This window comes from Dermacentor silvarum, chromosome 8 (genome assembly GCF_013339745.2).
Source record: "Dermacentor silvarum isolate Dsil-2018 chromosome 8, BIME_Dsil_1.4, whole genome shotgun sequence".
NCBI lineage: Eukaryota > Metazoa > Arthropoda > Arachnida > Ixodida > Ixodidae > Dermacentor > Dermacentor silvarum.
This window is the reverse complement of record NC_051161.1, coordinates 144551993-144569294: the sequence shown is the minus strand read 5'-3', so window position 1 is coordinate 144569294 and position 17302 is coordinate 144551993. Positions and strand designations below refer to the sequence as shown.

At 44.6% G+C, this 17302-nt stretch overlaps 1 protein-coding gene across 1 annotated transcript in view; it reads left to right on the top strand.

The window, feature by feature from the left end:
* Window positions 1-8359: 8359 nt before the first annotated feature.
* Window positions 8360-17302, top strand: part of LOC119461744 (uncharacterized) — a 124527-nt gene continuing 115584 nt past the window's right edge. The window contains exon 1 of the mRNA XM_049672994.1: window positions 8360-8675. Within this exon, the coding sequence (XP_049528951.1) occupies window positions 8673-8675 (3 nt within the window). The 5' untranslated portion in view covers window positions 8360-8672. The remainder of the gene's footprint in view (window positions 8676-17302) is intronic.

Below are 17302 nucleotides of genomic sequence, written 5' to 3'. Positions count from 1 at the left end.
ACTGTAAACATTGCCTTTCTTGGGCAAGTTGATCAGTTGAGAGAGGCCGGGTACCTGCTCGCTGTGATGCTGGCGTCATGCGCTAGACTAATGAAAAAACTTAAACAGGATAAAGAACTATGCACAAAAAATCAAAAGCAGAAAGAATTAGCTTCCAAGGTTTCAGTGATTCCATATGTGCATGGCCTTTCACACAGACTTAAAAAGGTGGCTGGGAGTTACGAAGTAAAAGTGGTGTTTTCTGCTAAAAACAAGAGAGGTAATGTGTGTTCTAGAGTAGAAAGTAAGTTCGAAAGTAAGGGCGATGCAAAGAAAGAATGTAGTATTAAACATCCGCATAAGAACCAATTTCTTGATTGTGCAAAGAATGTTGAGTATCAGGTTCCTATGACATGTGGTCATGTGTACGTAGGGCAGACTGCAAGAACCATTAACACAAGACTAAGGGAACACTTGTCCAGTCTGAAAGGTGGCCCTAGTATTGTCCATGCATTTTGCCATGCATTGTCAAGAACATGCGTGCTCACCTTGTCTTAGAAGCACCGGCACATTGTTTAGGCAACTAAATCAAAGTGCGAGAGAAATTGGGGAAGTGCACTGGATTGCAAAACTAAAGTAAAAATGCATCAGTCATCCTTCAGTTTCATTGCTAGATAAAAAGAATTCCCTCCTGTCATCTTAACTTTAACATAGTTTCATCTTAAGTATTCGTTTTATGTGCATTGCTGATTTTATGTTGACGGGGTCGCGCTGATCCGTGGCATTTTTATCACACGTGTTGTTATATGCGCTATTGATGTGCCCTGTTGATTGGATTGAGCAGATCTGTGGGTTCTTAAGCAAATGGTTCTTCGTCCTTGTTTGTTTGCGCGCAGAAAAATTTTTAAATAAAGAGTTTTTCAAAACTGCAGGGAGGTTTTTACTGTGTGCAGTTTAAAAAAAGAAAAAAAATCACAGCATATCCACGAAGTGAATGATGATCAGTAGGCGAAGCACCGGGGGATCATGCGGGTAAACCACAGCTACGGACAAGAGATAAAGAGAGCGCGCATCGGGAACGAGAGAGAAAATTACACCATCTTCCCGTAGGGGCACCCTGAGCAGTATGCGAAAGAAGCCATGGGGTCGACTCAAGGTAGTTTTATCAGCTGTATAAACTTGGACATGCAGCAGCACCAGCAACGCGCAGAACTGTTGTCGACGCCGTCGGCGTTTTGCCCGCGTTCGCACCGAACGCGCGCAAAGTGGAACCGGAAGTGGAAGCGGAACTGGAACGCCATCTAGTGAACACTTCATAAACTACAGGTGGCTACATACTACATCGGAGGAAGGACAGACCCACGCCCTAAGGAGCTTCGCCCCTAAAAAGCTTCACAGCTGTTACTAAATGCACTCTCCAGAGCTTTACACTATGCAGCTGTGCTAGTTTACACAGAATACACTTCACCTCTCGTCACGGCCCAGGTGGCTATTCAGGTTTTTCAAAAGTGTTTCATTGTATGGGACGGCACATAGAGCATCACTTATTTGGAAGATATTGCATTCCAATTCTGTCATATGAGATAAATTCAGTAGAGAGTTTTAAATTGCCCTAAATGTATTACAGCTGTGGACCAGTACACTGGCAGTAGCTTGCAGTAACTAGCTTGTGGAAATATAATTGCAAATGCCATGTTATGTGTACCTGCTTGTGCACAGGCATCGGCCACAGCAATCTTTAGGGTACACTAGTTTCTTCAATTTTGGAGTACGCATCCTCCACCAGATTAAAATGTGAAGTGGGATGTCATTTGCGGCGTATACTCCTGCGTAAACTTCATAACTATTTCTCCTCATCTGCTCTACAGATCATTGTTGGTACAACTGCAAAATCAGGGTGCCTGTTTACAGCACCTGTAGAGAGCAAAGTCTGCGAATCTTGAATGAATAATCAAATAATTTTAGTATTCTTCAGCAAGGTTAACACTTTGTGTCTTCCACTGTGGTGTTTTTCAAATTGTAAGGTTGGCACATGTGCACAAGGTTTGACTACAGGATGTCATTTTGCAGGAAAAATGGTATTTGCGCGTGATGTTCTGCTGCACAGAATGTCATGAGTTTTCTTATGTATCGGTCACCATCTCGCAAACTGCTCCTTTCGGAGTTGGAAGGCAACATTAATGCGAAGCACATTTAATGTTCGAAAAAAAAAGGATGTGCCCTCTGATCCCCTTATTTTAGATGGGGGTGAAATGCGAAAACACCCGTGTACTTCGATTTAGGTGCACGTTAAAGATTCCAGGTGGTCCAAATTTCCGGAATCTCCCACTATGCCGTGCCTCATAATCAGATCGTGGTTTTGGCGCGTAAAACTCCATTATTTAATTTTTTTGATCTCCTTATTCTTCTCACTTGATGCCTAGTGTTCTAATAGCATGATCGACACGATGAGCATCAATGTGATGTGTAATTACTGTGTATTGGGGGCCAGGGTACATTCATTTTAGCAGCTTTTTCGGTTGACTTGAATGAGTATTGTAGAATTGTGTTTGCTTCTTCTACTCATTGTTACCAAGTATCACTTTTGACTGCGGCAACAAGTATAATGTTGTTTGCTAGCACTCCTGCCAACCGATATAACTTGAAGGCATCTGTGATAAAAAAACAGCTAATGATTTCCCAAGAGCTAAGGTCCAGTGAGACCAATAAATTTTAAGCTAATACCTGTGGATGGTACTGCTGAATGAATGCCGATCCAGCAGGACTGTCCATACCATTTTATTCCATAAAATTACGTTGAAGATTTGAACAGAATCTGAACGTAGACTTGTCGGCAAAGTGACCCATCTTATCCAAGTAATACAGCTTCAGGAGGAAGACTGAAATTTCAAGTCGTCAGTAGTGGCATGAACATACAGTAAACAGCGCTAAACTTTTCTCTATCTTGCACCTTGTTATCATTTCCCGTCCCATTTTTTTTCACAGGCTGTTCTTTACTATTTATGGTCATACCCAGTTTAATTTGGTGTCCTTACTTATTTAATATTTGACCAATATCTTTTTTTCTTTGTTGGATCTTGATGAAATGTTTATTGATAACGTACCTTCATTTGCCATTTCCACTGATCTTAACCAGACACATCATGTTACAAAGTTTATTTTGCCTAATTCTTGATTGCTTTTTTGCCAAATGTCCAAACAGTTTATTTTAATCCCTATGTTGATTTCTGGGAAGAATAGGTCTACTAGGTCTACAGATAGTTTTCTGTTTAGGTCATCATTACTCATTGTAACCACTTACAGCAGTGCCCCTACACACTCCATCACAATCACTGCGAAACACACCCTTCCTACCTTTATTTTAACACTGGTTTCTCTTGGCCTACTATACGAACCAGATGAGGGTAGGGGTGAGTGAGCTATGCACATCCAAAACTGCTGCCAAGGAAAACAGTTGCTGCCCTGATGACACGTATCTGTCGAAATGTTGGCTACAGCAACATCCCTTGTTCTGACAATGTTGAACCACGTTCATGGTTTTTTAATACTTCAGTTACCGCTTTGTTGTGTTCTGTGATTGTCTTTTGTTGCCACTTCGTTTAGGATGGAAATTCACCAATATTATTTGTTTCTCCTAACAGCAGCAAGTTTATCCTTGCAAGGCATGTGGGAACAGCTTTCACCAGGACACAGTGCAACACGAGTGGTCGAAGAAAATAATATTGCTTCTGAGATCTAAAGTACTTGACGAATAAAATCTTGCACTTATTTGTATATATGTCGTGCAATTCATTCATATCACAAAAGGCAAAGTGTGTGATCTTTTGAGCTATTTCAATGTGTTGGCCAGGCAGTTTTCTCCATAGCGACCTGCTGCTTCTGCGATGAGCTGCATTCATGACATTTGCATTAAAGGATATGTACTATCGGGGACAAAAGTGCCCAGGACGTGCGAGTGTCGACCAAATTGCATCTCTGCACTATCAGCCGCTATCATCTGCGTTGCAGACCACTTTCCGAATGCAAATGTTAGCGTGGCTGATCCCAGCAGAAAGTGCACCAATAAAATTCGGTCGACATTCGCACATTTTGGGCACATCTGTCCGCGATAGTACATTCTCTAAACAATCAATATGCTGTGTAAAACGTAATACAGGAAACACCTGTATTTGAACGATTGGACCGTATAGTACAGATTCAGCATACAGAGTCTTTCGTTTTCTGGATACGGAAACACCTGTATTTTAACGGTTGGACCGTATAGTACAAATTCAGCATACGGAGTCTTTCGTTTCCTGGATACAAAAACACCTGTATTTCAACGGTTGGACCGTATACTACAGATTCAACATACAGCGCCTTCCGTTTTCTGAATACGGAAAGCACCTGTACATTAACGGTCGAACCATACGATTCAGCGTACAGTCTTCCGTTTTCTGAATATGTAAGCACTCGTATTTTGTAATACGGTCTCTATTTTTACGGTTGTCCGTTCTACGGAAATGACCGTTCTTTACTTACGGAAAGTGTTCGGTCACAAATTACCAGCAGATTTACCGTAAAACCAAAGCAATTTTTTTTACAGTGATACGGAAGACGACCGGATCATCTGTGCTCGCATCGCAGCCGACGGCGCCACTAATATAAGCGTATTTTCTTCTTTCTGTACAATTATTGCGAACAGCGACAATCATGGCAAGAGAATATTGCAGCTTGTGAGCATCGGCGATTCATTCCGCAGAGCCGTCCGCTTTAGCATTGAAGTGAACCGGAGAAGGCCTAGCGACTATATCGGCGCCGATAGCAGTGGTGTGTCGGCCGCACAGATGGGTCCCGGTCCCATCCTCTCTACGCCAAGGAAATCTCGCCGTTCGCGAGCAAAACCGCCGTCGTACGGCGGCCCGCGAATGGCAAAAGGCGTGCAGCGAGTTACGGTGCCGGTAACGTGGATGGGCCTTTTAGCCGCGACTTCGCGCTTCTCGGCTACGCGGTTCTCGGCTACGCGCTGTTGTTGCCGTGCCGGCCCGTGCTCATGCGAAGCGGGCCGCTATGGACCCTGTGGTGCGCGCACGTCTAGAAAGGGCAACACTGTGGCACTCTGTTCGCGCAGCTAATGAGACCGCAAAGTACGACTGTGCTGGAACGTGAGCGACTTGGCGCTTGCGTTGCGGGATGTAATTAACTAACCGGAAGTCGTAGGTTCTTGCTCAACCAATCGACATAGTCGCCCCTGTTTACAACACCAGATGCACTTTGGTGACGTCATGACCGATGGGACCTACCGGAAAGGCCCGGAGAGGAGCACGGCATTGTTTTTTTTTTTTTTTGGCGCGCCTGCGGCGTGTAGCGCTGCCGCCTTTGGCATCGTTGATCGTGACGGCATTCTGAACTTGATTCTGAACAGGCTTAGACGTACTCGCTGCCTCCGCCACGCACACGACCTTTAGAGGCGATAAATGTTATTTGCGCCCCGCTTGAAAAGATGACTAGGAAATGACAGACACAAGCGCAAATTTTCATCTGGTGTCAATGCTAGGAAGTCGAGTGGTCTTATACAAACAAAAGTGTGACGAAACATCAAAGACATCGCAGAATATTAATGTATAGTCAACAAAACAGACTTGCGCTTGTGCATTCGCAATATCAAGATAGGCAAATAAATTCTGAAAATTATCTAACAGACCCAAGACACACATATCGATGGCCTGCGTATCTATAGCTCAGCTTTTGCAAAATTTGGCCCCGTTAAGATAACTAAGCTTTCTTTGTGATTGTGCCAACAAAGCCTCACTGACGCAGTTTTTCCCAAGGCATGAAATTTCTCGTGCCATCTGATTATTGTGCCTGGCTACAACCTTGCAGTCACTGAACAACGGCTGAAAACCGATACGTAGGCCATCGATGTGTATGTCTTGGCTGTCACATGTTATTTAGAATTTATCTGGCTATCTTACTATTGCGAATGCACGTGTGTATTGATTACACGTGCATATTTTATGATGTCTTTCACGTTACGTCACACTTATGAATATATATAAAACCACTCGACTTCCTACCATTAAAACCAGTTGAAAATTTGCGCTTGTATCTGCCGTTTCATAGTGTGGCTCAAATAAGATTTATCATTGTTACCGACTAGCCCAAACCAGTACCCTTTAGAGGCGTAAATCCACATGTAGGGAAGCTTCAGGCTGGCAAGCAGAGGCGAGTTGTCCACGGAGAGAGTGTACCTCCCTCCGAAGTCGGTCATTTTCCTCACGTAGCGCGTAGAAGGTGGTGCAGTGAGGTAGGCCGACCGTCTAGGTGAATCGGTCCCTGCCGGGGAGATAGGGGAAGCGAACGGCATAGTGGCAGCACTATTAAGTCATGCCGTATTTCTGTCAGCATTCACACAAGGATCGCACACAAATAGATATCTAAACGGACTTGGACGCCTGCAGTTACTCGTCGGTCAATGTGATGCATTTTACGTGCGCACGAATATTACACAAACAGCATCTAAAGTTCTCCTGCTTCCCGAAAGAAGGTCGCATGCACAGAACGCAGATTTCCTTACTTGGCGCCATTTAGCAAAAATGTATGGCAAAAATACTGTAAACAAAATTATCATTATTAGTATTGTCATTATAATTATATTGAATTATTACTAACAGTCAAAATAATATTATTATCTCAAGAAAAATCGCACACAAACACACAAAGAGCACTGGTATGCTCAGCCACTCTGACATGGCAGCATGCGTGTATAGGCCTAGATTAATTACATCGCGGCGCTGCCATGAACGCATGTAGGTCATCGTAGTGAAGCCTGTGGAATGTGTCGCACAGGTTGTGTGTTACCCCTGCTCCTTATTTGGCCTCGTAATGTCTAATGGTGGCAGCAGCCGGCCTATTGCTCCTAAACAGGTGCGATGTGACCTTTTGTCCTTTTCACGTCACTAGGATTTACAAATGCTTGCAATAGTTGTCAATACATTTATACTGTAACCCGTGCCGCTACTATCAAATAGGGTTCATAATGATTCACGAAAGTCATTCGCAAAGCAGCTAATGGACATAGCACTGCTTCGGGTCTCATCCTGCTGATAAGAATCGACTCCAGAAAGAAAGGCCGCTCCGACATGCATTTCCTTCTAGGCTGTCTCGTGTAATTAACGACGCAATCTTTGCGCAACTGCCACGCGCTTGAAAGGAGCATCACTTATATGTTTTCTTTATCATTCTTGGCTTGGTCACCCGAGACCTGTGCCGGTAATAATCAACGAGTGGCCAGAGTGCTGCCATTAAGAGTGCGGAAAACTTTTTTCATGCTTAGTGTGTTCTTTTTTACTTCATGCTTTGGAATTCATCGGAACAATTCCGTGCAGTTTTGGGGAAGGTATAGTTTTTAGTTAAGGCACAACGCTATTTTCCCTCCCTTTGAATGTGATCGTTTTATCATTTTGACGTACCAAAGTTGTCACTGTCAGGATATCTAATGACACTTAGAACGTTGATACTGTTCTGTCTTAATAATATGAGTTCCTCCCCCCCCCCTTCTTTTTTTTACTTAGTTCGGCAAAGAAGTTGAATTGATTTCTGGTTCGCTATAGCTGCTATAATGTGATTCATAAATTTAGGGATATCTTTTTCTAGGGTTCTTCCGCAAGAAAATTGGCCTTTGATAGATCTACACTGCAGATGATTGTTCCATACGCCAAAAAATATCTCGTTTGGAGATCCATTAGACGTCTCCCCGCTTTTATATACTGTTTGAAGTACTGTAAAATAGAATTTTTGAACTTAAGGAGAATATTAGCAAACACACTCCTGGCTGTTCCTCATAAATTTGTGAATATGTTGGACCATATTAATGAGTTCGTTAGGAATACTGCTGTTCAAACATATTTGTTTTCGAAATTCTCCTCTCCTTTTAACCACTTCATCCTCGGTTGATGAAAGCAGCGTGGTCGTGTCGCCTTAGAGCTGTGCCATTAGGCAGAGTAGGTTTTACATAGAGCGCTTCCCGCCTAAACTGTTGCCGTACCGTGTTTGCCAAAAGAAGAAAAAGTCCTACAGTACTACTTGTATAGTTTTCCTCGAGGCCTACTCTAAATAGGCACCAGATTACACTAAACCTGTTTTCCTCTCTCATCGCTGCCATCATCTCTCTCTCTCTCTCATCTCCTCTCATCCCTCTCTCATCGCTGCCGGAAGCATCGGTTATCCGGAAACGTCTCGGCAAACCAAAGTCGGAAGCGCTTTCGGATTTCAGCTGGACGTCGGTGCACTCGCCATGTAGGTCATTGAATTCGACCTGCCTTTGTGCCACTGTTTGGAATTATCCGAAGCAGACGCTCGATATTTTACCTCTGAGGTTGTCCGACCACGCGTGTATTGACTGGCAGAGCCACTGTTTGCGCGGCTGCGCAACGCTCCGGCGGTCAGCCAGAATGGTAACTCGTAATGACTGATCATATCTTGCTCTCCCGTAGCAGCGTGTGAGCGACGCCAAGGACTACCGGACGGAACGGAAACAATTTCATTGCTACTTGCGAAACCTCGTTGGAGTACGCTAAGCCGGTGGACCCGAGATATCCTTTTTGCGCCGAGCCTCAGACTTCAATTGACGTGCTGCTGTCGTCACACACAAGTAGCGGTCTAGCTGTGGCAGTGCCAGCCGGGAAACCGAGTACTGCTTGTGACAGTGTAGCATGGTAAGTGCCGTTTCTTTTGGGGTGGACCCGTTCTCTTATTTAGCACACGGTTTGCTGGGCAAATGTCGTGCTTGGTGCCGTAGGTCTCACTGCACTTACTGAGCAAGTGAACATGCCAATGTTTAGCGATTTGTCGAGCAACAAAAGAAAACTGCTGTGAGCTTAAAATTATTTTGCATAACGACGTCACATCGTGCTGGCTTTGATTCCTTATAGGTGTAAGTAACATCATTTCAAAGCAGAGGTCGATTTAGCTCTTATAATGCGATCGCAGATGTGGTTAGCGCCTCTCTGTTGTAACAGATGCGTTAACAGAAGACCGCTCTTGGAACATCGAAGAGTGCTCAACTATACTCTGGAGGAGTTCTGACGCCTGTATATCTTGTCCAGAAAAGATATTTTTTCATATTGTGAAAGACGCCCAAGCAGCGTCACAGGCAGTGTTCGAGCTCATTGGTATGCATCGGGTGTGTAGCTTCCTTGAATTCTGGGAAAATTTAGGTCACGCCCCCGACCGCTGCGGCGAAAGTAAAATAGGCGCTATAAGAACGTTTGCACAAGGGGTGCCCCTAGTACCGCCTGACAGCAAGGCGGCCTTTTATAATGTTGCAGTCATTGATATGCTTGCACGTTTTTGACTTATTTACCTTGGAAACATCCGCGAATGCAGACCAAGGTGGCAAGCGATGACATGCTGTGACAAAGGTTACTAAATATTAGGGCGTGCTGCATTTTTTGCTAGTTGAAAACGGCAGCAGTGGGTAGTTGCGGGCGTGGCCATTCTTTCACATGGCTATCTACTCTCCATTTTATTCTATTTAACAAATTCAGTGCCTCAAAATAGTAAAGAGAAACCTGTAGTGCATCTGTTTGAGTGCTATAAAATTATGTTCGTTTCAGTTTGTTTTACAAGCCAGGAGCATGTCATTCAGGAATTCGGCTCTAGCCGGTGGTTACCTTTTTATTGGTCTGTGTCTCCCTAAGAGTAATCGGAACTAAGTAGAAGGGGAGTTAATGAAGAGGTAGATGGTACAAGCTGATGCTCTCAGGGCCTCGCAGCCCTGAAAAGAAGAGAAAGAAAGGATTTCGCGGCAGTCGCATTTGCTAAGTGTGCACACACTCGGACAGGTTATGTAGGCCACCACGCCCTCGGTATGAAATATTCCACGATTGCGTCTGGATAGCCTATCTTGAAGTTATTGTGCCACCGCGTTTATCAGCAACCTAATTAACCTTGTGCACTAGAAATGTGTGTCCTTGTGCGCTAGAAATGTGTACCATCACCTTGGGCTTTCGTACAATACATACATGGACATTGCCTAGGCGGAAGGATAAAGAATAAAAACGCCACACTAGACAGTTTCAGCAAACACTTTTTTTAATTTCTGGAGGAACGTTTCCGACACAGCTGTTATAAATCTACAGGGCTAACCATGGTGCATAACGAACTTGAAAACGTCAACTGTAAAGTTGCACTCGCATCACGGTTACAATATTTTTTCAATGCATTTCTTCGCACGTCGTGGCAATCACTCGTGGTGCTATTTTCGACTGACCAGGACCAGTATATGCACAAAAAGCTTTTACGTTAAACTGGTTCCTAAGTGCAAATTACAGCGAATTCCGGTAGCGTGCGCTGTTTTTTTAGAAGCTGAAGAACATCACCTTGTGTAATGACAGACCAGTCACCTCTCCAGTGTCTTGCAATGTTGCTCGCTTGTGCGATGTAACACTGCCGCAGCTAATGCCAGTAACCCCGATTTTAAACAGAAATTCGCAAAGTTCGTTTAATGCACTATAAGTGCAACAGAAAAGCCCCGCTGAGTTTAGGTATAACGTACTAAAGTGGGACCGAAAGGCAGATGCGCCAACGATAGATTAAGACGGCAAGAATAACGATTGCTATATATTGAAACTGGCACGTATTTGTGTGGTCACTGCAAGGCGTGCACGTGGAATATTCTCTTAGAAGTAAACATCGTATATAAGAGGCGAAGTCAAATTTCCCAAAAATTATTCGAAAGATTTTTCATCAAAGATAAGGTGAACACAGGCTCAGCTCTCGGTCGTTCGCAATGAATCAAAATGAATGTGATGTTCTCATCTGACATTTTATACTTGCCCTCTCGATGCTCCATCCAAACGTGGTGTGTGCGTGGCTTCCCTTTAGGTGTAGGTGTCAGCATATTTAAGACGTACAGTTGAGAATAGCAAATCAGTTCTGCGGAATCCGTCAAGGTGGATCAGCGTTCATGAAGCGATAAAATGTTCCCTTTCATTTTCAGTTGAGAATACAGTGCTCAGTCATGCCGCCTCCTCTTAATGCAAAGCCTGGCTTTTTACATACGAGGCACATTGTGGTGCGCTCCTGCCTAGGCTCGTTTGGAGTCACTTCAATAAGAAATTTACATCCTCATGGTGGGACCCCATCCCCACGAAGTAGTCCGATTCACTACTTATTATCATCGTCATCACCAGCAGCAGTATATATTCATGTCCACTGCAGGACGAAGGCCTCTCCCCGCGATCTCCAATTACCCCTGTCTTGTGTTAGCTGATTCCAACTTGCGCCTGCGAATTTCCTAACTTCATCACTACACCTAGTTTTCTGCCGTCCTCAACTGCGCTTCCCTTCTCTTGGTATACAATCTGTAACTCGAATGGTCCACTGGTTATCCATCCTACGCATTACATGGCCTGCCCAGTTGCACTTTTTCCGCTGAATGTCAACTAGAATATCTGCTATCCCCGCTTGTTCTCTGTTCCACACCGCTCTCTTCCTGTCTCTCAACGTTAGGCCTAACATTTTTCGTTCCATCGCTCTTTGTGCGGTCCTTAACTTGTTCTCGAGCTTCTTTGTTAACCTCCTAGTTTCTGCCCCATATGTTAGCACCGGTCGAATGCAATGATTGCACACATTTCTTTTCAACAACAGTGGTAATCTCCCATCAGGATTTGGTAATTCCTGCCGTATGCACTCCAGCCCAATTTTATTCTTCGATAAATTTCTTTTTCATGATCAGGGTCCCCTGTGAGTAATTGACCTAGATAAACATACTCCTTTACAGACTCTAGAGGCTGACTGGCGATCCTGAATTCTTGTTCTCTTGCCAGGCTATTGAACATTATGTTTGTCTTCTGCATATTAATCTTAAACCCTACTCTTACACTTTCTTGGTTAAGGTCCTCAATCATTTGCTGTTTTCGCCCCCATTGTTGCTGAATAGAACGATGTCCTCTGCAAACCAAAGGTTGGTGATATATTCGCCGTTGATAGTCGGATACAACTTAAGTCTGCAGTGAAGCCCTGCCCACGCCCTCATAACAGCCAGCCATTGTTCCGCCGCGACGCTGCAAATAGTTCGTACTTCAAACTTCCCCTGTTACCTAAATAAGTCGGTAACCACAATTAACGCGCATTATACGCGCATTATTTTATACTTTCTCTCTCGTCGATTATAGTGGAACGTACAAGTACCGCGAGTACAGTCGTATTAAGTACGACGCCATTTGAAAAGGTCGCATAACGAGGATTTTGTTTGCTTCTGTGATTGGCTGGCGGAGTAACACAACCACGCTCGGCCCATGTGTCTTTTTTGCCAGCTGCTGCTTTTTTTAAGATGTATCCTACTATAGTCTATAAACGCGTACATACCTGTCGCCCCAACTATCACTTTCAGGTGAGTGGCGTGTGCGTCACGTCGCGCAGCAAGAAGTTGCTTAGAAAAGCGAGAGCAAATATTAATCATTTCTACACACCTTTTGCCATCTATTAGGCGCATTAACATCATAACTGATTCCTCAGCTGCCATCCGTAATCTGCGGTGGGTTCTGTATTACGACGTTTTGGCACAGGAGATTCAGAACAAAGTTGAGCACTTCTCCGTTACAGTACGTGTGCATTGGTTACGTCGAAATGCACGTCCCACACAAGCCTTGGTAGATGAAGCAAGTCGCAACAAAACTCCTCGTCCATTTCAATCGGCCCCCACCTCTCCGGAGACAAGGCTCCTCGCAGAAAAAGAAAACCTTCTGTGCCTCAGGGGAGCCCTTCTCCCATCGTGTGGCACCGACCTCCCTGGCGGCTTAGCCCGCTGGGAAGAGGTCTTGCTAAGAAGGTTACGCCTCCGTGTCGCCCTTACCTCTGCGGTAATCTGGTCGTGGCCTACACAGTACCATGTCACAGACTCCAGCCCTTATGTCCCGCTCATGTCGGCGAGGTAGACGTTGGGCACCTCCTGACTTGCCCCTCTCTACACGCCCTCCGGCAGAAGTACCTGCTTCGGTATTAACCACCCCTAGGTCGGCCGCCAGATGTAGGTAGTTGGATCTCAGGGCCCCACCCTGCTGGACTTCTTGGGGGAAGCCGGCGTGTATCTATATTTGTAAATATTTGTATGCCAAAAGGCACGCTATCGTAATACAAAAAGTGGGCGTGAGCCATTTTCATGAAGGTCAGAGCGGCAGGAATGGAAGGTGTGAATTATTGTCAAACTTACTATTGAACTTCACGTGCGGCACGCAGCGTATCCAGTAGCCGGTTATCACAGCGAGAGGGCACCAGTGCCCACTATTCTACTTGTCTTTTGGCAGCTAGTACTTTGAGGCGGTATGTGAGATGCTGCCAATTTCGGGACCAGTCCACTGTCTCACTCCTTTCCTGTGGTGGCTATAGTGCTTTCAGATCCCATGTTACATTGCACCGCCTTCGGGATAATCATCCCGGCCATGTCGTAACAAAACAGCTTAGAACGCTTCTTCGCCGTAGTACTAAACGATGGATCGCTGGTCATGCTATCATCGTCGCGGTCATCGTCGCCGTGAAACTGTGATCGTCGTCAACCGCCGCCTTGACGTTTTCTTGACACACAGTAGCACCAGACACAGATTCCTCTTATCGTCTGGTTGATTTGAGGTCCGTTGTCTAGATAAGACAGTGATTGTATCTTGACACGTGTACTTTTTATCTTTCTTTGGTGACCGCTTTCACATGCTAACAAACGTTAAACGTTTGTTGCCATAAACGATGACATAATGACGGAAATGACAATGCTGGAGGAGGCGGGATTCTCACTTGATCATCGAGCAAACTCAAGGTTTGATGACTAGAAGAGCTCTCCTGCGGTATCGCTTCGTCTTCGGATACCGTTATCGACTTGGACTTCAGGTCGATGATTGCGCCGTGTTGTTTCAGGAAGTCCATGCAAAGAATTATGTCTCGTGAACACTGTGGGAGGATAACGAAGGTGGCAGGATAGGTTTGGTCCTGAACGGTAATTTTTACCATGCAGATTCCAGTCGTCATTATTGGGTGCCCTCTAGCGGTCCAAATTTGGTGGCCTTCCCACGCAGTTTTAACTTTCTTCTACTAGGCGCTGAAGTGTCCACTTATGATGGAGTAGTGGGCTCCTGTGTCTACTAACGCGGTGACTGCGTGGCCGTCCAGCAACACGTCAAGGTCGGTGGATCACGGCTGCGCCGCGTTGACGTATGGCTAGTACCTCACATCGTCAGATCTTTGGTCGGTGAATTCTTTGCTTCCAGGTGTGCTTGTTTATTTTTTTTTTCGGTGACCGCTTTCACCGGCTAACAAATGATAAACGTTATCGCGCAGCGCAAGATGCGCCTACATGATTTAGAAGTTCCGCGAGCGCTATCGTTGATTTTATGTGTTGTGTATCTCCTCAACGAACCTTGTATAACTGAACAAGTAACTCAGCGCAATGAAAAAGACAGACACAAGAAAGGGAGAAACAAGGACAAGGGCTTGTCCTTGTTTCTCCCTTTCTTGTGTCTGTCTTTTTCATTGCGCTGAGTTACTTGTTCAGTTATGCAGAACCAACTAGCCCAAAAATCAACTATTCTAGAACCTTGTATAATCAAATTGCATGTGCGACACGAATTGTGCAGTAGTTTCTCGAAACCGCGCGGGCACCAGTGATTACACTAGAACCTTCGACGAGTCACCAAGCCGACGCACTTGACCTGCTGATTAGATGTTCGACGATCGCCGACTGTGTTCGCCACTATCAGTGTGCTTGAGTGTAGCCTGTTTTTGTGGGCACAGATTCACCCACTAAAAAGTTAGTTTTGCCATTCACAGTTTTGTTACTGTGTTACTGACCGTCAATGCCACGTGCCAATTTATATGTGTGCATAATCGTAAATAAAAATAAATAGGAAGACAACGATCTGTGTATATTTCTTTTGCATGTTTTTGTTACCGTGTGTGCTGCAGGCGCAGTGCGGAAAGCTACTATGGCCTCACAATTCCAGCTTGGCCAGATCAGCGCTTTGATAAGTTATATGCGAAATTGCCCCCTTTACATGAAACTGTTCTACCATCTAGAGGCGCACTAGAGGCATAAAAGGATGCTTGATACCTATCTACCTGGAAAATGCGCTGCATAATATTCATTTACAAAGTGCGTGAGATACGCGTAACTTATTTGTAACTTTTTTTCTGCTTCCATCATGTACGTTCAGAAACTAGCCCATCAAGGAATTCTACTGTACAACGCACCTGCCCCAACACCCCCCGTGCTACTGGATCCGCCCTTTGCACATATGTTGTATAGCGCAACTTAGCGAAAACCACGAGAAACATGATGACAGGCATCGAGCCGTAGCAACGATAGATGAGTGGTCGCGACAGCCTACCGGAGGCAAATTGAAATGATTTTGCGTACTTATCGGACCTTTTAGGAATTTTGTTTTGGATAAAAGGAGGCTTCTAAGGCAGGAAACCGATGCCGGTGCGACCGAAGGTCACCAGTTGTCACCGCGTGTCGCGCACACTTTCATGAAAATAGAATTACGGCAGACCTAATCTCACAATGACTGCAACGGTAATGCGATTAGAATTTGAGAAATGCAGCGACACGCCGTATTCCTGAAGCCCCGTTTATTTAACGTCATCATCATCATCATCATCATCATCATGAGCCTATATTTAATGTCCACTGCAGGACGAAGGCCTCTCCCTGCGATCTCCAATTACCCCTGTCTTGCGCTAACGTATTCCAACTTGCGCCTGCAAATTTCCTAACTTCATCATCCCATCTGGTTTTCTGCCGACCTCGACTGCACTTCCCTTCTCTTGGTATCCATTCTGTAACCCTAATGGTCCACCGGTTATCCATCCTACGCATTACATGGCCTGCCCAGCTCCATTTCTTCCGCTTAATGTCAACTAGAATATCGGCTATCCCCGTTTGTTGTCTGATCCACACCGCTCTCTTCCTGTCTCTTAACGTTAGTCCTAAGATTTTTCGTTCCATCGCTCTTTGTGCGGTCCTTAACTTGTTCTCGAGCTTCTTTGTTAACCTCCAAGTTTCTGCCCCATATGCTAGCACCGGTAGAATGCAATGATTGTACACTTTTCTCTTCAACGACAGTGGTAAGCTCCCAGTCAGGATTTGGTAATGCCTCCCGTATGTACTCCAACCCAATTTTATTCTTCTGTAAATTTCTTTCTCGTGATCAGGGTCCCCTGTGAGTAATTGACCTAGATAAACGTACTTCTTTACAGACTCTAGAGGCTGACTGGCGATCCTGAATTCTTGTTCCCTTGCCAGGCTATTGAACATTATCTTTGTCTTCTGCATATTCATCTTCAACCCAATTCTTACACTTTCTCGATTAAGGTCCTCAATCATTTGTTGTAATTCGTCTCCATTGTTGCTGAATAGGACAATGTCATCTGCAAACCGAAGGTTGCTGAGATATTCGCCGTTGATCCTCACTCCTAAGCCTTCCGAGTCTAAGAGCTTGAATACTTCTTCGAAGCCGGAACTGAATAGCATTGGAGAAATAATCTCTCCTTTCCCGACCCCTTTGTTGATAGGTAACTCACTATTTTTCTTGCGGAGAATCAAGGTATCTGTGGAATCTGTGTAGATATTTGCCAAGATATTCACATATGTCTCCTGTACTCCTTGATTACGCAATGTCTCTATGACTGCTGGTATCTGTACTCAAGCAAATGCCTTTTCATAATCTATGAAAGCCATGTAGAGAGGTTGATTGTACTCCGCAGATTTCTCGATTGCCTGATTGATGACATGTATATGATCCATATCGTAAAATATCCCTTCCTGAAGGCAGTCTGTTCTCTCGGTTGGCTGAAGTCAATTATAGTCCTGATTCTATAAAAAATGATCTTGGTGAATATTTTATGCAATACTGAATGCAAGCTAATGGGTCTATAATTCTTCAATTCTTTAACTTCTCCCTTCTTAAGGATTAGTATAATGCTGGCATTCTTCCAGCTCTTTGGTACAGTTGAAGTCGGGAGGCATTGCGTATAAAGGGCCGCAAGCTTGCAAGCTTTTCAAGCATTATATCTCCTCCATTTTTGATTCATTCGAATATTATTCCATCTCCTCCAGCAGCTTTCCCCTGATCATGTCTTGCAAGGCCCTTCTAATTTCAGCGCTAGTTATAGAAGGAGCCTCTGTATTCTGTTCATCACTACTTCGAATGAAAGTAGATTGGCTGCTCTAGGTACTGTACAGGTCAGTATAGAATTATTTCGCTGATTTTACTATGTCATCGACATTAACGATGATATTACCCTGCTTATCTTTCAGTACATACACCTTGCCTTGTCCTATGCCAAACTTTCT